Source organism: Antechinus flavipes, chromosome 6 (genome assembly GCF_016432865.1).
Source record: "Antechinus flavipes isolate AdamAnt ecotype Samford, QLD, Australia chromosome 6, AdamAnt_v2, whole genome shotgun sequence".
Lineage (NCBI taxonomy): Eukaryota > Metazoa > Chordata > Mammalia > Dasyuromorphia > Dasyuridae > Antechinus > Antechinus flavipes.
This window is the reverse complement of record NC_067403.1, coordinates 151,569,241-151,588,976: the sequence shown is the minus strand read 5'-3', so window position 1 is coordinate 151,588,976 and position 19,736 is coordinate 151,569,241. Positions and strand designations below refer to the sequence as shown.

The 19,736-nt window shown below is 35.2% G+C and overlaps 2 protein-coding genes across 2 annotated transcripts in view; one reads left to right on the top strand and one right to left on the bottom strand.

The window, feature by feature from the left end:
- The window catches only part of LAMTOR3 (late endosomal/lysosomal adaptor, MAPK and MTOR activator 3), a 43,680-nt gene that overhangs the window by 20,242 nt on the left and 3,702 nt on the right, over positions 1–19,736 (top strand). The gene's annotated exons all lie outside the window — the stretch shown is intronic.
- Positions 295–19,736, bottom strand: part of DAPP1 (dual adaptor of phosphotyrosine and 3-phosphoinositides 1) — a 58,797-nt gene continuing 39,355 nt past the window's right edge. Inside the window, exons 4-9 of the mRNA XM_051965241.1 lie at positions 10,718–10,848; positions 8,315–8,362; positions 6,370–6,432; positions 4,850–4,935; positions 3,393–3,480; positions 295–2,162 (exon numbers count right to left, since the gene is read on the bottom strand). Of these exons, the coding sequence (XP_051821201.1) occupies positions 2,079–2,162; positions 3,393–3,480; positions 4,850–4,935; positions 6,370–6,432; positions 8,315–8,362; positions 10,718–10,848 (500 nt within the window). The 3' untranslated portion in view covers positions 295–2,078. The remainder of the gene's footprint in view (positions 2,163–3,392; positions 3,481–4,849; positions 4,936–6,369; positions 6,433–8,314; positions 8,363–10,717; positions 10,849–19,736) is intronic.

The window sequence follows — 19,736 nt, the reverse complement described above, 5'->3', positions numbered from 1 at the left end:
CTCTCTCATTCTGGTTCTATTTTTCTTGGTTGTTGATAATAAGAAGTGTTCTGGATTTTGGCGTCAGGAGACTTGGGTTCAGACCTTACTTAGCCTTATAACATAAGCAAGTCACTCACCCTTTGAGACGTGTTTCCCCATTTTGAATGGGGAGAGTAGCTTTTAGGTTCCCTACTTCATGAGGTTAATGTTAGAAAAGTGATTTATGACTTTTGTGACTATGAAGACCCATAGGATGTAAATTGTTATCAGTTGTATTTTTAATCACTAAATATTAAAAAATCAACACACATGTTGGAAAATTATGCAATTTTTAATAAAGCTGAGCAAAAGTACATTAAATAAATACATAATATCTTATAAAAATAGCAAACAGCAGTCCAATACCTTTGCTTTACACAGAAAGACAAGGAGGACCCTCATTTTACAAAGGGTGAGGTGAATGCCACGGACTAGAAATCCAGCATTTCTTCTATATTCCCTCCCTCCCCAGTTCATCCTGCCTTTTTTTTCTTAACTATGAAGCATTTTGTATGCCTTTATTATTATTATTATTATTATTATTATAAATCTCTTGATAATTGAATGTACCTTAAATGGTACAGCAAGTCTGGCTTAAGTTCCTTGTAGGCGGATGCTTTGGAGACGTTTTTGTGCTACAGGATTGTAAGTGCTTAGGAATCCTATTCTATAGTCTTTGGGTAAATAACAAAACTAAAGTTATAGGAAACAAGCCCAGAGAATACCCAAGATTATTTAGACAACAAGCAGAATTTGAATCCAGGTCTTCTGAACCAATGCACTTTTTGTCATGCTACACTGAGGGAGAGAGCTATAAATAATAAGTCTTTGATATTTCTGTTGATCTGAATCAAGGAGTATCTGTCATGATTTATTTAATTCTTGCAATGGACCTTTTGTTTTTGACAGTCAAGTTCCTGCAATATGCTACTTAATTTGTTGGTTTCTTGACATGATACTTTCCCACTATATAGACAACCACCCATAGAAAAACAAAAAATTTTTCTATTGCTTTGTTTTGTTTTATCATACTTAAAAAAACAAACAATGCAGTAGATTTCAAAACTTTCAAAGAAAGTTATCTTTCAGGTTTTAATTTTTGAAAAAAAATTTTTTATCAAAATATTTGTAATCTATTAGTTCTAATTCCCATTACTGTTCTCACAACATAATGGATACTCAATAAATGCTTACTGAAAGGAAATGGCAAATCAATCCAGTCCAAGTAGCTTTGCCAAGAAAACCCTAAATAGGGCCACAAGGAGTCGGACAAAATGAACGTCATTTTAAAAAAGGGGGGGGGGGGCGGGGGAATGGGGCAGCTAGGTGGTGCGGTAATTAAAGCACCAGCCCTGAAGTCAGGAGGATCTAAGTTCAAATGTGGTCTTGACACTAAATTCTTCCTAGCTATGTGACCATGGGCAAGTCATTTAACCCCAATTGCCTCAGCCAAAAAAAAAAAAAAAAGAGTTATACTATTCCCAGATAGGTAAAATAGAGGAACTGCCTGCAAAACACGTTGACTCTAATTCATCTAAGTTTGGCAGTCACAACCAGAAAGAAGAACATTGAACTCTGGAGAAGTGTTTTCCAAAGTTTTAAGGTGATATTATGCAGCAGAAAAGGTATAGTCTAGAAGTTCAAATTCTACTTTGGAGAATTTACTAATTGCATGAATCTGGGCAGGTCATATGACTTCTCAGAGCTTCAGTTTTCTCATCTGAAAATTGGGAAATAGTAGCACCTCCTCCATGGGAATATTACAAGAATGAAAGAAGAGAACATGTTCAGTGCTTTGCAAAACTTAAAGCACTGTGTAAAAGTGAGTTATTTTTATTGTCAAATGCCTGTTTCCACCAAATCAATAATTGAGTGTGCCAATTCCAGGAGATAGCAGTATCTGGACAAGGCAGCCATTTCCATGCCTCAGCCAGTGTGTTGTATTCTCAGAGAATCTAACCAGGCATCCATTCTTTGTTCCTGGAGTTAGATTTCCTTGTAAGTCCACCAGCATTTACAACATTGTGGAGCAGCTTGCCTCTGGGGAAGAACAATCATCACTTGCCAGAAAGGGATTGTTTTAAAAAGGACTGAGACCTCATGGTGCTACCATCCTGTGCGAGCTGCTTCCTTATTTGTGACTGAAAAACAAAACCAGAAACAAAAAAACTTGTGCACAGTTGTAAAATTTGTTTTTCCTTGCATAACTCTATATAATATTGATACATAACATAGTTTGGAGGTTTTCCAAATGTGAAATAATAGATGATAAATACTAAAGTCATCTGGGCAATTATAGATTTATATATACATACACACCAATCCTATTTATCTAGTTACTTGTATATCTAAGAAAATTTTTAGCTATTCCTACCCCATACACAGACACACACGCTCATACCTTTCCAAACATATTCCCTGTTATTCCTGTGTATATTCCTTCAGAGAAATGGGATATCTTTCCCAAACATGGCCTGAAATTCATCTTTAGGAAAAGCATTTTCAATGACAAGGTATCTATTTGGCCACTAAATCTCAAATGTATTGAAGAAACAAGCATGAATGCTATAGGCATTTAGGTCATGTATTAAAGAAAAAAAAATTCTTGTTTATAATAATATTGAATAAGGCTGAGGGTAATGTTCTTTTGCAGGTATTAGGATTCTTGATGAGGATGATAGATATTTGAACTGAATAATAATAGACAATCCATTAAAAGTAAATGTATCTACATATATACATATGTGATATTTACAGGAATTGGATCTAGAAGTTGACTAACAACTTGGAAAAAATGCAAATAAAATGTAAAAACAGCACAGACTTGCAAAAGTTGCTAGAAATCACTCTATCTTCCTTCTGGGAAACATCTACAAAGTACAATATTTGAAAAAAGGCTTTTTTCCTTAACCAGCACAACAGGTTGTTAGTCGTGAGCAACTAGTCATTTTTCAATGTCCCTACAAGTATATATCATTAAAAAATTGCATCCTTACAGGGAGAAATATGCCAAATTCCCATCATTGGATTGCCCAATTCCCACTGTTTTCTTCCTGCAGACTGGGATTGACCACCTTTATAAATCAGGCTGGTCTGGTTTTGAGACAGGAGATCAGCATTATCCAGTCTTCTCTCAGAAGAGTGGATAAATTACAAAGTTTTTCCACAAACCTACCTATATCAGAAGGACTGTCATTGCCCCTGAGTTCCCTGAAATGAATTAAATCACATGCCCAAATTTCTATCCCTTATCCCATAGGCCACACTGCAGATGATCCATTTCCTTCTTAGTTTGAAAAAAACGCAGATGGAATTTCAAAGAATAAAACATAAAAGATCTTATCACAATAGTATAGATCTTGATAAATTACCATTTTCCATCGGAGTATCTTAATCCACTCATCTGCTTCTACTCCTGTTTTTGCACATAAATAAAAAGTCCTGTATGGAAATACTAAGCTGTGGGGAAAAGGAAAAAAAGGAACAATTTAGATAATAGCATTTTTCCTCTCCTGTCTCCATTTCCTCCATTTTTCTTGAGAAAAAAACTTGGTAAAAGATTCAGTTAAGGTTTTAAAAAGACTGGCATCTGAAAAATTCTTTGAGGTATATTTGAAGTTTCCTTTAATTGTGACAGGCCATGTTCTTGTCTAATAAGAATTCAAAGATAAGAAAGACAAGGTCTAGGCTGCTTTCAAAAACCTTTTCATGAATGCTCTCACAACTTCCATGGGATGAGATTAGGTCATAATGTCCTGTTCATCCATCTTCTCTATCAGAAGATCTCTAACCTGAACTGATTTGAATTGAAGACTAAACCAAAACGGAAAGACATTGTCTGTTGCTTGCCAAGACCAGTAAGGTCAATGTTTCCCCACAGAAGCCTTTAGACTCTTATTTGTGTTCATCTGGTATGATAAAATGTTGTCCTTCATATATGAAGGCTGCAAATCCCCTTTCAACATTTCATTTCAGCTCGGGGAGAAAATCAACCAGCTCACTTGATCTATTTAAAGAACAGGCAATTCACTTGTCTATCTCCTTGGTTACAAAGTCAAAGTAATTTGATTTTACAAACCTGGCTCTGCCTTTTATCTCCTCCCTTGCTACTGTCTCAGTAACTGTTGTGAAGCAAGGAAGCAATCAACAAACGGTTATTAAAAGCCTACTCTTTGCCACACACATGGGATTGCAAAGATAAAAATGAGTTTTTGATTTCTCTTGGGGGCAGGGATAACATCCATGTATAAATAAATGTATAATATATAGAAAGTTAATACAAAATAATTGGGTGGAGATTTTTTCTGGAAAGTAGAAAAGACTTCATAGTTGAACTAAACTTTGAAGATCCTAAAGGTGAAGGTGAGGAAATCATATATCAAATGCCCAGAGAGATAGAGTTGGGATTGCTGTGTATCAGAAAGAGCAAGAAGGTCAATTTCACTGTATAGGTGAATGAATGTGTAATAAGTCTGGAAAAGCAGACTGGAGCCTGAATGGGAAAGGTTTTGAATGTTCAACACAAGAGATTAAATGTGTTTAGCAGCAAGTATGTTTAGCATACTTGCTATGTTTAGTGTTAGGAGGGAAAATGATAGGTGTGTAGTTAAAAATGAGAAAACCAGGATTCCCTTCTTGGATATTTTCATAGGTCTTCTGGTTTTCTAAACATTACAGATTAGGAGCTTTTCATAAGGCCACTGAGTTTAAGACCCTCAGGTCATAAAATCTTTTAACACATTGAGATGGCAATGCATATTGTGTGGTCTTTTATTCTTTTTCAGGAAAAAGGAATGGGCAAGGATTTTCTCTTTTTATCACAACTTACCAGAAACAGTTGACTTTTTCCTGTGTGTAATCAAACTGCACAGCTGAACATTCTGTTAGATCTAGTGTTCGAATTGGCTCTGGTGTCTGGAAAATGAGATACAATATCATGTTTGGATGTGAAGACTCTTGGAGCCTATCCATTACTCGTATTCCTCAGTAAGCCCTTCCCAAGATGACCATGACAGCTTTTACTTCCACCAATGAGGACTGAAATAAGGAAGTACATTTTATTTGGAGGAATTCCATGCTAAAGGTTTTTAAATCCTCAAGATTCTGAGCATCAAAGAAAGATGAATTTGTATTTCCCACTTCAATTTCATATGGAAGGGATTTTTGTTTTTTGTTTTTTACATGTTAGAGACAGCCACATTTTCCCCACAGCTTTTGACTCAGACATTGTATGTCTCATGGAAGAAGAATGAGAATCATGAGAGGGTTCTACCTACTAACTGTAACCTAGAGTGTTTGAATGTTTATGGGTCTCAGTTTCCTCATCCAACCTGTCCCAACCCAAACCTGTGAACCTAGGCACTAAGCATACAAAGACAAAAGGACGAAAAACAGTCCCTGCCTTCAAAGAAACTTCTAAATATCTTTTAAAAATATAAATATATGGAAGTGGTAAGAATACAACATATAATCAGATTAATATATACATGATAATTGAGGAGGGAGACAAAACTGTTAGGGGTATCAGAAAAGATTTGCTATAGAAAATGTCTTATCAGTAAAATGAACAGGATGGACTCTGCTATTTCTTTCAGCTGTAATCTTTTAGGGTTCTATCTCCTGGGGGAAGAGAGGAGACATGAAATAGCTGTAGATGTATGAGCTGGACAAATGATAACACAAATCTTTGATGCTTTGTAATGTAGCATCTTAGTTTCCGTCTCTGTTGGTTTTCATTTGCTCTTCCCAACAATCCTGTGGAGTAAATATAGGAGCTTTTATCCTTAAGTTATGATGAAGAAATGGGAGTGTAGACATTATAAGATCTAGGACATGAGGGCCATCTAGCCCAACTCCTTCATTTTACAGATGAAGAAATTGAAAACCAGAGATGTGAAACTTCTTGTCCCCCAAAACCCTACAACTATTTAGTGACAGGACTGGAGAGTGCACCCAGGTCTTTGGACACTCAGAAAACAATAACAAAAAGGAGGAAGAAAATGAGAAGAATGTATATATTAAGTACCTACTATGTTTCGGGCACTCATCTAAGTGCTTTACAATATTATCTCACAATATCATACTTGTTACCTGTAAAATGAGGGAGTTAGATTTAATGTCAGATTAGACCAAGCTGTTCTGTATAATTCCCATATTGCTTCATTCTGTGTAATCCCCAAACAATAGGCTAAAAAAAACCTGACCAGCTCTGCTCAGTAGAATCATAGTATCAGTTATGCCTTGGGCATTTCAGGTAGAATAATAAAAATTTAAGGGATTTCAGAGGTCTTGTTTTCTTCTGGGCTCTGTTTTTTTTCAAATGATACTACATTGCAATCTACTACTCACCATTTGGTCTTTGAAGTATTTCAGTTCATTCCTTTGCAAAGTGAACCACCTGGTTTTCCAAGTCTAGAATGAGGGAGAAGATGGAGGAACAAGAAAGAAAATATGTAGATTTTTGAATAAAAAATATTTGAACTAAAGTATTTTCTTTGTTTAAAAAAATCTAGCAGAGGACTAAAAAAGAATTGCTTCAGAGAAAAATTATTGAGAGGGTTTTCAAATGGGAACTAGTTCATAGAACTGAGGGTCCTGTCTCATGTGCATACCGGATTTTCATATACAAGGTCACCCTGAGTTCAAAGAACTCAAAACCATAGCTCATGAGCTCTCAGTTATATACTTGCTTTTAGGAGGACACACTATATATCAAAGGCATTTCATGAAATACCATATTAAAAAAAAAAAAAAAAGAGGAGGAAGAAGAAAAGGAAAAGGAAAAGGAGATTTCCTTTCATAAACTCTGGATATATCCCACAATATACATGCCATCAGTGGGATGAGTAGATACTACATAATGAATGTTTTTCAGCCTTAGTAACCTATGGTAGAAACTATTAGTTACTTATAGATAGAAAACCCACACAACTGAATTACTAATTCTCTCAGTATGTAATTAACATCCAACCATATAATAAATCTATAATGGTCAACATGCCAAAAAAAAACCTATCTGCAAATTTATACATATCTTTTCCAGATCAAATGCAGTGTTGAATAAACATTGAAATTACTTTTCAAAAATAAATTGTTGAACTTAAAAGCACAAACTAAAAATACACTTTTAAAATGTTATTGTCAATAGTTTAAAGTATATCAAGCTACCTTGACTCTCAAAGTAGCTTAAGTCATGGTGGCATTTTTCTGCTGTATTAAGTAGAAAGTGGTATTGAAATGTATAAAAATTAGATACATTATTCCCACCCATCTCTTTTCTAAGAAAAATCACAGAAAGAAGAGCAAATTGTGTGAGGTGGGATAAAATCTAGGCCTGATTCTACCTTCTACTTTGTACTGATTCCTTATTGTGTGAGATATTCTTGGCTACAAAGCCCCATAGAAGAAAAATTTTTTTTCAATTTCACACAGAACAATTCCCAGACAATAATTCATGTCTCAACTTAAAATCGGACAAAATGAGTTAATTACTTGTCCATAGACATTTTCTTGGAACATGAAGGTGAAAACTGAAAAGGACAAGCCCATTAAATGAGGACAGTCAATCTAATCCAATATTATATTCCATTTTCCAGTATTTCTTAGACAAGCTGTCATTGCTAAATAAACCTACTAGAATTTTAAACCTCTTTTTAAAAAAACTGAATTTGTACAAGCTGAAATTTTATAACAAGATGTTGAAAATTAGGCAAAGGGAACTTTCTAGAAATTTTTCTAGAATAAATTTGCTACCCTCCCTCTCAATGAGCCTGTTATAAAGCACCTTGGTAGCAAATCATAAACTTCTTTGTAGGTATTTCCCTTGAAACTCTAAAGTTATTTTCCTACTTTTGAATAATTAGCTGTCAAAAGGCACTGATGCGATGGCTTTGTTAATTAATCAATTAATTAATTTTAGGCCTGACCTGTGATTTCTCTGATATAGGGAACTTCTAATTGAGAAACTCACTCTAGCAATACTATTCCCCACCTGATCTGAAACATTAAGTGACATACATCTATGGGTGTTTAAATATAAATAACTATATATAACATTATATCATGCACATAATGTGATATGATATATAACAATGTGATGTTAGCTGTTATGATGTAATATAATATATAATGTAGTGTATTATATGTAACATGTATGCATAATAATGAAAGCAGAATGGTCCATTGAATATACAGGAACAGAGTCACAAATGTCAAATTTAGAAATCTTGTTGAACTCTATGTCATCTGCTTAATTACTGTCTCTTTGGGTATCACTTATAAAACCAGCTCTTACCTTCACTAGACCTCCTTGTTTCGTTAGGTATCCTTCTTTAGTGCCCAGCTAGGAAAGAAGCAAGAAGTTATTGAAACCAGAGGCATAAAATCTACCCTTATATCTCCTTTCTATTCTAGAGGAGTATTGGATTTTTCGTTTAAGTCTTGAAACTCATCTCTTCTCAAGGCCTCAGAAGTTACCTGTGCATCATGAAGTGCCATAATTGCTTTGGATCACAGTCTCTTGGTCTTAAAATGTGCCTCAGGCACATTTTTAAAAAATCTTTTTGAATCTTGCTTTTTCCTTTAGGGGATTCTAAGACTAAGCTCTGTATTACCTCTTAGGCACTCCACATTTTTTTTTTTAAGAGAACCCAGTGCTTCAGCAATCACATGTACCAGTTGTTTCTTTTCTTTCTTTTTCTTTTTTGATTAAAGCTTTTTCTTTTTAAAATAGATAATTTTCAACATTCACTTTTATAAAACCTTGTGTTCCAAATTTTTTTTTCTTTCTCTTCCCTCCACTCCCTCTCCTAGATGGCAAGTAATCTAATATGTTAAACATGTACAGTTCTTCTATACATAGTTCCACAATTATCATGCTGCACAAGAAAAATCAGATCAAAAAGGAAAATGAAAGAGAAAACAAAAAGTAAGCAAACAATTTAAAAAAGTAAAAATGCTATGTTGAGATCCACACTCAGTTCCCACAGTCCTCTCTCTAGGTGCAAATGGCTCTTTTTATCACAAGATGATTGGAACTAGCATCAATCATCTCACTGTTGGAAAGAGCCATGTCTATCAAAATTGATCATCGTATGCTCTTCTTGTTGCCGTGTATAATGATCTTCTGGTTCTGCTCATTTCACTCAGCATCAGTCCATGTACATCTCCCCAGGCCTCTCTGTATTCATCCTGCTGGTCATTTCTTACAGAACAATAATATTCCATAACATTCATATACCATAAATTATTCAGTCATTCTCCAACTGATGGGCATCCACTCAGTTTCCAGTTTCTAGCCACTACAAAAAGGACTGCCACAAACAAACATTTTTGCACATGTGGGTCTCTTTCTCTCCTTTATGATCTCTTTGGGATATAAGTCCAGTAGAGACACTGGCACCAGTTGTTTCAATATTCTTCACAGTAAGACTGGAATCCTCGAGTGAGTAAGAGAGTGGGGGATTGCCAGTGTGGATGGGACAGAAGGCCAGGCATCCTGGTGGTCACTAGCTCCTGTTTCACACTGAATAGAAATTTAAAGGATATTCCCTGGATGGGCTAGAAGTACAATAAATCCTGTTAAGCAGAACGATTATTCAGGGTTTTGTTTTTCCCTATATGTACAAAATTTTTGTTTGGATAATTTATTTCATAATTCAGTAAAACAGGAGAATAAAAGTAATATCACATGGTTTTCTATCTATCACCTACAACAGACTTACAGGGCATGCATCCCACCAACTAGCTTCCTTTTACCAACAGCACCATAAAGATGACAGCCTGCTCACATTTAAAAGTTCTTCATAAGAAGTTGAAAGGATGCCTGTAAGCAATCTATATTTGTTCCCGTACTTTCTTTGGCTCAAATGAAATGGAACAGTGGATCAGATTGGATCCTTGTTTCTCATCTACTATAGCTTTGTAGCCATGAGTGGGAATTTCATCCATGTGTAAAAGACTCTTTACCAACAAGTTTGCTTCTTTAGACCTTGAACTCCTTGACAATGAGGATTGTCTTTTGGTTTGTCTCCCTAATACTTAGCACAGAACCTAACACTGCATAGAGTTAATAGACGGTAGTTATCTAATTGACTGGTCTGTATCTGTGAACCCATTAGGAGACAGAAACTTTTCTATCAAAACAAATTGGCATCTGCTTTGCAACTTAATCTTAGAAGCATCCCTGGGGCATTGAGAAATCAGGTGACTTGCCTAGGGTCAAACAATCAATTTGTATCAGAAGCAACTCTTGCTGATACAGAGACTAGTCTTCTATTCACTGTATCTCACAGCCTCTCAATTCAAGAAACACAGAAACTCATCCCAGAGTGCTTTTGGGTTGATGACCCCCTCCCCCGCCTCTCTTTTTCTGTCTGTCTCTCTTTTTCTTTCTGTCTGTTTCTCTTCTTTCTTTGTTTCTGTCTCTGTCTCTCTGTATCTCTGTCTGTCTGTCTGTCTCTGTCTCTCTCTCTGTCCGTGTGTGTGTCTGTCTCTCTCTCTGTGTCTTTTGTCTCTCTGTCTCTGTCTGTGTGTGTGTGTGTGTCTGTCTGTCTGTCTGTCTCTCTCTGTATCTCTGTCTGTCTCTTTCTTTGTGTGTGTGTGTGTGTCTGTGTCTGTGTCTATCTGTCTGTCTCTCCCTCCCTCCCTCCACTCTCCCCACCCTCCAAATTAGCTTCTGTTCAGCATAATTACTTACAGAAGGAGCTGTGGGTACCAGGTCACTTTCTGTCCTTCCCGTCTGCATTGCTGTGTGAACTCTGACTGATTCGTAGATGGATGGCTCTTCTACTTGGCACGGATAGGGATGTTTCAGGACAATCAAGGTGCCTAAATTGAAGGGAATATAGAGGATCGTGTAACTTTGCCAGAAGGACAGGCTTAAGAGCTAACTAGAAGGCTGTGCTTGGGGCTTTTAAAAAAATTTTTTTTTAGGATTTTGCTAAAACTAGGTAGAGTAACAATATGTATTTCAGAAATATTTATTGCAGTACTCTGAATTCATTTCAGTTTTATACTAAGAACTTTAATACATTATGCATTAATCTCTGATCAGTTAAATCATATATCAAATCTCTCTTCCCTTCATTCCCATTTCTTAACTATATACATTTGTTTTGATCAAGTGAACATGAAATGAGTAGGGACATTACACATATCCATTTTTTTCCTCCATTTTTACTTGCAGGAAAATTTCATATTTATAAGCAGCTAGATGGTGCAGTAACTAGAATCCTGAAGGTCATATCCTACATCAGACATTTGTTATATGTGTGATTCAAACAAGTTACTTAATCTGTACCTCATTTTCCTCATCTATAAAATGAGGCTAATAATCACTCCTGCCTTCCAGAGTGGTTATAGGGATAAAATGAGATATATTTGTAAAGCCTCTTGCAAATCTTCAAGAGTTGAATAAATGCTATTTATAATCATTATCATTTTCTATTGTTATCTGCCCCCCCTAAATACCACAAATTCTATTCAAGAGATATGGCTGCTTAGGATCCTTCACAGACATTTTGACACTTGAATTGAGCCTTGAAGGAAGACAAGGATTCTGAGCCACAGAAATGGGGAACTTGCATTCTAAGTTTGGGAGAATAGTGGGATAAGAAGTAGGGTAGAGTTCTGGTAAGTATAGTGTGTTTGAAATGTAGAGTAAATGAAGGGCAGAATACTATTAGAAATGTAGGGGAGAGTCAGATTGTGGGTGAGTGGGAGGGAATCTTAAATACTTAGCAAAGGGATTTGTATTCCTTCAGTCCTTCAAGCTTCTGTTCCGATGCTCTTTTTTCCCAGAATCTTTTTCAATTCTTACCCCCATTCCCCATTGCTAGTGTGCCTTCTCTCTGAGATCACTCTAGACTACGTGAACATATCTTCTATATGCGTATTTGTTTGCATTTCATCTTCCCATTAGAATATGAGTTCCTTGAAGAAACTATTTTTTGTCTATTTTTGTATATAGAGCACATTGCTTGGCACTTAGTAAATATTAATAAAACCTATTGAATGCTTGACTAGAGTAGACCAGGGGACTGTCCAGAAGGTTTTGAGCAGGGAAGTGACACGCTTGGACCTGTGCCATAGGAAGATTACTTTAGCGGCTGTGAAAAGTCTGGTTTGGATCAGGCAAAATCTGTTGGAGGTCAAAGGAATAATCCAAGTGAAGAAACTGTTACTAGTATGTTTCATTTGGAAAGAATAGAGAATGGTCTATAATACACATAACTAAGAAGAAACCTTCAGATGGGGATGACTTAATTCTGGCCCTTTTTTTTTAAACTTAAAAAAAAATATCTACGAGCTCAGGCGCAATCAATAAATGAGCTTCATTCTGAGGCATCCATAAGTTTCACCAGACTGCCCAAAAAGGTTAAGAATCTCCTGACAAACGTTTCATCAAAAGCAAATTAAAACAATTAATAATTCTAGGACATGCAATAATAATGATAAAAATATATAATAAATTTACAAAAATCATTATACTGTTTATTACCAATAAAATCCGAGAAGAGAGATTAAAAAGAAATTATATTACAAACAACTACTGATCTATAAAATATTGAGAAGTCAGATATTAGGCAAGTAGATAGTGTAGGACAGAGTCCTGAGAGAGAATCAGGAAGACGATTTCAAATTTGGCTTCAGAAACTTATTACCTGTGTGACATTGGGCATTAAATCACTTAAATTGTTTGTCTCAGTTTCCTCAACTGTAAAATGGAGATAATATAATCTAGTTCCCAGGGTTGTTGTAAAGATCAAATGTGATTATATTTGTAAAGCCCTTACCACAGAGCCTGCCATACACAAGCATTATATAAATTTTGTGGCTGCTAGCATTATTATTATTGTTGTTATGATGTTCACCAGCTAAGATATATACAGAAAAGGAACATGATGACAAAACACTCTTGCTTAAATATGCAAATAGTAGGAAAGCTATTGATTGATCAATATTTGGCCATGTCAATATAATAAAAATGAGAATATTGTCTAAATTAATTTATGGAACATCACACTAATTAATGTACCAAAGAGTTATTTTATAGAACTAGACAAAAATCAAAACAAAATTAATCTACAGGAACAATAAATCAAGAATCTCAAGGGTAGTAATAAAAAAAAATGAGATCTAATGTCTTAAACTATATAACTAAGCAGTATAAATCAAAATTATTTAGCACTAGCCAGAATTAAAAAGTTGGTCAGTGAAAACGATTATATAATTTAGACCCAGAAGCGATACATTGTAGTCACACAGTATTCAATAAATCCAAGGATACTAACCACCAGGGTAAGAACTCATGTGCAGCGAAAACTGATAGAAACCTAAAAAACAGTCTGACAAAAATTAGATTTAAACTCTTGTAACACATGCCCCTATAAAATCCAAATGGATACATAACCTAGATGTAAAATATCTCAGCATAAACTATTTGAAAAAGAAAAAAAGAAATATTGTTTACAATTATGGATAGGGGAAGAGTTCTAAGCCAAATGAGGTACTAGAGATAAATCATAAGAGACAAAAAAGAAAATTTTGATTATATAAAATTGAAAAGGTTTTGCCCAAACAAAATCAGTGCAGTTAGATTTTTAGAGGAGTTAGAACTCCCCCAGAAGTTAATTGGGGGAAAAGAAAACCTATTTCACAAATTTCTCTGATAAGCAATTTGAAGTACAAGATATTTGAAAATTGATGTAAATGAAGAAGAGAGAGTGATCCCTCAATAGATCAAACCACTTAAAAAAAAGAAGTGCAAGCTATCAACAATATGAAAAAATGCTTCAGATTAATATTAAAAGAAATTAAAATTAAAATAATTTAGAAGTTCTGCCTTATACTCCTCAAATTAATAAAGATCACAGAAAAAGAAAATAACAATTGTTGGAGGGCCTAAGGGAAAATAGATATATTAATCCACTGTGATGAAACTATGAATTTCTCCTACCAGTCTGGAGAGCAGTTTGGAACTATATCTCCAAATACACTAAATTATGTATAGGCTTTGACCAAATATTACCATAACTAGGCCTATGCTCCAAAAGAGGTCAAAGAAAAAGAGAAACACCTATATATGCAAAAAAAAAAAAAAAAAAAAAAAAGTAGTATTTTTAAAAATTGTAATAAAGACCTAAAACTAAAGGACTACTCATCAGTTGAGGAATGGTTAAATAAATTATAAGAATGTAATGGAGGGCAGCTAGGTAGCGCAGTGAATAGAGCACCAGTCCTGAAGGTAGGAGGACCTGAGTTCAAATATGGCCTCAGACACTTAACACTTCCTAGCTTTGTGACCCTGGGTATGTCACTTAACTCTAATTGTCTCATAAAGAAAGAAAAAAGAAAAATGGAATGTTGTTGAATCAGAAGAAACAATGAAAGGGATTTTAGAGACACTTGGAAAGACTTTTATTTAAAATGATTCAAATTTAAAGTGATTGGAGTGAGCAGTGAAAAGAGTGACTACAATATGGTATTTTAACATTGTGAAGCAATGTCAAAAAGACTTAAGAATCTTGATTAAAATAGTGACTTATCATGGCTTCAAAAAACTAATGATGAAGCATGTCTCTATAGAAATATATTGGAGGCCACCTATTTTCTTTAGGTTACACTTATGTTATTACAGTGATTATTAGTTTAAATTGGTTACTCTTGGATGAAAAATCCCAATTCTGAAACAATATATTAGATGATTAGGCTTTTGGTAGGGGAAGAAAATAATTACTTTCTTTCCATAAGCTTAATGCATATGCATTCAGGGAGAAACCCTGTTTTCCCTTTTGATAGAATACTTCATATTGGTTTAGGGTAATGATGTGATTAAGGAAAGAATGACGTCTTTGATTACTTCAGATTAATGGAAATATCTCTTGAGTTTATCTTTTTTAAACTAGAAAGGAGCATCCTTGAAGAGAGAGATTGAAAAAGGATTGAAAGGTTTTAGGAATATAATGCTTCATGGGTGTGCCAAAAGTAATTTTCCTTGTTCTATTTGATGAAACAAACTTAGTTAAACTTTGGAATTCTGTTTAATTTTGATGGAAATTTTGTGAGTTTTTGGAATGCTATAAATTTTTTACTCCAGAATGGGCTTGTGTTCAATTTTTAGCAGTAGAGGTAGCTGCTCTTTTTTGAACCTCTTCTCTTTAAAGCAGAGATGGTTAGAATTAATTTAATCAAAATTTATATATATTGTTTCTGGCAAACGTGTGCCTAAAATACAGAATATAGGATCTTATTCTATATTTTTAGAGAGGAAAAGAGTTTCAGATTGAGATGAACATATCAATAAATGTGATCAATAAACATTTATTAAATGCCTACTATGTACTAGGCATTGTACTAAGTATAAAAAGAAAGGCAAATGATAATTGCTATCCTCAAGGAATGCGCAATCTGATGGGAGAAGATGATATGTAAAAATATGAAAAGAGGGTTGATCAGGGTTAAGGAAAGGGTAGCAGGTATAAGGGCCTTAAGGTATTGTTCATAATATAGAAAATTCAATTTAAGAATTAAATGACAAATTGAGGAAGTTCTATTTTATTCTGGTATCAGTGGGATATAATAGTAGAAGATTAGCATATCTACTCATGCTTTAAGAAGATGAATTTGGAGGATGGATTGGAGAAGTAATATTGAATTAGGATGTTAGAGCATAGTCCAGACAAGAAGTAGAGAAGGCCTAAATAAGGATGGTAGCCATATAAGTAAGGAAAAGGAAACAGATTGCATGTTTAGGCTTAGAGACCTGGGGAGAATGTGAAAAAGAATAAACAGCAGGAGTTTTTCCAAGATTATGAACCTGAGTGACTGGCATAGTGCCAATGGTTTAAAAAAAGAAACCTCCTTAAAGGTACAAGCTAGGAATTTCTGGGCCAGACTGAAAAATATGGCCATAGTGATGGCACTATTTGGCATTATAAAACAATGAGCCATACTTGATGAGCTCTGTATCCCCAAAACACTGAAATTTTTAGAGATTTTATGTAAATGGGATTATTTCCTTTTAGATTACAAAGGACCAGGATAGTATTTTATTCACTATGTATCCTACATAGTAGGTGCTGAAAAAAAATGTTCTGTTTTGGTAAATAAATGAATGCCTTTGGAAGATGAGGTTTAAATTTGGGAAAGCTTTGCCTGACCTCCCAGTGTCCATGGTCCTGAAGACCTAGGACCAGGATAGCCCAGATGTTCCAAATTCCTCCAGGACCTCAATTTTGGTTTTCCTTATCTTTAAAATGGATTCCAAAACTTTATTCTTAAAACATTTTTAATTTAACTCAGTAAAGGAAGTATGAATGAACTCCTTGCTTCTAGGAAGAAGATTGTAAATTGAGAGCAAAGTAGTGGGGCTGATCTGCTTCTAATTTATGCGGCTGGGGTTAGATTTAGACTGAAATGAAAAATAGGCAAAATGCCAATTCATAATACAACTTCTCATTTCTGTAACCCCAGAGGAGAGGTTTTCTTAATCTGATTGTTGAAACACTATTAACTCAGTGAGGTCTCATGTTTTAGAAAGAGGAGTTAGTACACCAGACCAATGGAAAAGGAAACTTCAACACACAAGACAGTCAAACCAAGTCAACTTTAGGCTTGGCTGCAACCCTGAGATAAGGGGTAAGAGTTGACAGGGGATAGAAGAAGGGGTGAAAAGACTAAAAGGGAAATTAGGGACCAGAAGCTTAGGAAATATAGCTACAAGTTTTACTTCATTTTCTGCTCTGCTTCTAGAAGCTGATTTGCCTCTGAAGTTAAATTTGGTTTCAGAATTATTCAACAGAGGTACTTTACCGTGTGTGTGTGTGTGTGTGTGTGTGTGTGTGTGTGTGTGTGAGAGAGAGAGAGAGAGAGAGAGAGAGAGAGAGAGAGAGAGATGGATCCTTTTGATAATCCATAACGACTATAGATTCCTTCTCAGAATAATGTTGTTGCCTATATCTAGGTGTGTTCTAGAATCAATTTGTATTATGAGAGACAATTGTTAAATTTTCAGTGTGTGTATTTCATCTTGAAAATAAGCAAAGACTACAAAATAATTTATTAAGTTTTTAAAAAATTATCTAGACCCAAGAAAATGTGAAGAAAACATTAATAATGAAGATTAAACTTAAAAATGTATTAGTAATTTTTTTTTAGAGAAATCAGTTAAATATTTACCACTACACCCCTTACCTACATCATTCATAATGGATGGGGATGCTCAATTTCAATTAGAAGTTAGTTCCCATTTAAGTTTCCCAATTCCTTGAAATCTATCTAAATACTCCTTGAGGATCTACAGACCAGAGATCATATACTTAGATAATTACTGAACTGAATGACTGTGTTGCCTGGTGGAATACTTGGCGTGAGAGTTAAGTCTCCTTGAATGCAGTAGGGAGCTATATAGCAGAAGTATAAACCACATGGTCTGCGTTATTGTTGCATCATTGCCTGGTATTGCTAAACCAGATTAAAACTGAAATGGAAAATATTCAACAATATAAGAAAAAATACAATAAAGCATAGATATAAGCTTTCCAGGTCAATATATAACTCACAAGGATCCTCATATATAGTTTAATGTCCTTCTTTCTTTTTGAGTTTGACACCACTGTTACAAACTACAGATATGTACAAACTATTACTTTTTTTTTTTTTATTGAAGCAAGTAGTTAAATAATCAGGATCACCAGCTATTAAGTTCCATCTAAAGCAGGATTTGTACTCAGGTTCTCCTGACTCCAGAGCCAGTACCCTCTCTACTGCCTCACCTAGCTTTTACCCCTTGACTATTAAAAATAAAATCAACCCTCATATCGCTATCTTTGGATTCAAATACTAAGTCCCAATAATGCAATGATGGCCATGTTATCAGTTATTCCATTAGGTTCTTCTGTTAGTATTTCTGCAATTCCATATGAATGGAAATGCAATATGATGCAAAATGAAAGGGCAGTGAATTGGAAGTCAAGAGATCTGGATTCAGTGGCTGGTTTTGTCACTAATTTGTTCTGGGATCTTGGGCAAGTCATTTGTAAATGAATAAAAGGATTGGACTAGAAGATCTCTAAGTTTATTTCCAGGGCTAATATTCAACGACTCCATGAATATAGAGTCTCATCCCCCTCAATATCGTGAGGTACAAGGAAGATGAAGAGGACGTAGTGAACTGACCAACACCGAGTCTGGAAGTCTACCCACAGTGCCACCTAGCTGCTTAAAAAGTAGTGACTACACATGCATTTACCAGCATCTGATTGAATTTTATTTCTGCCCTAAACTTAGGCTGGCTGTGTGCCTCTGGGCAAATCACTTATCAGTGCCCTAAATTGGGCACGGCCTCAGTCAGACTGAGATCTGTGGAAGACCTTAGTTTAAAAAGTCCCAGATTTCCCATTATATCCAGGACCATCTCCGGTCATATTGAGCTATATCTCGCCACCAGACCCTGATGGCTCTGGAGGGGAAATTGAGGCAGGTGACCCTCCCTTAAATCCAACTCACTTGCATATCATGGCATTACCTCCCTGATGTCATGGTCCTCTTCGAGTACAAAAGATAAACTACAACAAGAGTGTAAGTAGCAGAAAAAGTGCCTAACTACACTCATTCCTCTAGAAACTCTACTCATTGAGGTACAAGTGAATGTTAAAAGAAATTCCTGTTCCATCATAAGGAAGATTCAATGTCCCAAACCAAGTTTATGTGAATAATCATTTCATCTGTGTTTTATGTTGTTCCCATATGCTCCAATACAGCAAGCAAGCAATCAAGAACATTTATTGTAGATTTGTGATGGAGAGAGTCATCTGCATCTAGAGAGAGGACAATGGGGACTGAATGTGGATCACAACAATTTTCATTTTTTTGCTGTTGTTTAGTTGCTTGTTTTTTTCTTCTCTTTTTCCCTCCTTTTGATCTTATTTTTCTTGTGCAGCATCATAAATGTGGAAATATGGTTAGAAGAATTGCTCATGTTTAACTTATATTGGATTACTTGTGTAGGGGAGGAGGTGGTGGGAAGGGAGGGAGGAAAATTTTCAACACAAGGTTTTGCAAGGATGAATGTTGAAAAATTATCTTTTCATGTATTTTGAAAAATAAAAAGAAGCATTATTGGGTATTATATGCCAGGCATTATGTGAGGCACTGAGGCAAAAAAGACAAAAAGAGCTGACCTCAGTCAGGATATATTGTAACCATCCTTATTAACCTCTCTTCTTACAAGTAAGTAGAAAGTACCTTCATTTTCATAATGAGAAAAATAGGAATCCAGAGGAGTAAGCAGTTCAGATCACCTAGAAAGTCTGATCAAGTAGGATTATTTGGAATTCTATTGTGAAACCCAACTCATGCCTCAAATAATTTAAATAATGGTGGCAAGTGGTATTAAACACCACAAAGGGAAAAGCCATTTATTGTCTTTGGTTAGGTTGTCTTCTTCTCCTTCTTCTCCTTCTTTTCCTTGTCCTTCTTCTTCTCCGTTTTCTTCTCCTCCTCCTCCTCCTTCTTTCTTCTTCTTCTCCTCCTCCTTTTTCTTTCTTCTCCTCCTCCTCCTTCTTCTTCTTCCTTCTCCTCCTTCCTTCTTCCTTCTTCCCTCTTCCTTCTTCTTCTTCTTCTTCTTCTTCTTCTTCTTCTTCTTCTTCTTCTTCTTCTTCTGCTTCTGCTTCTTCTTCTTCTTCTTCCTTTTTCCACTGAACTATTTAACTGTC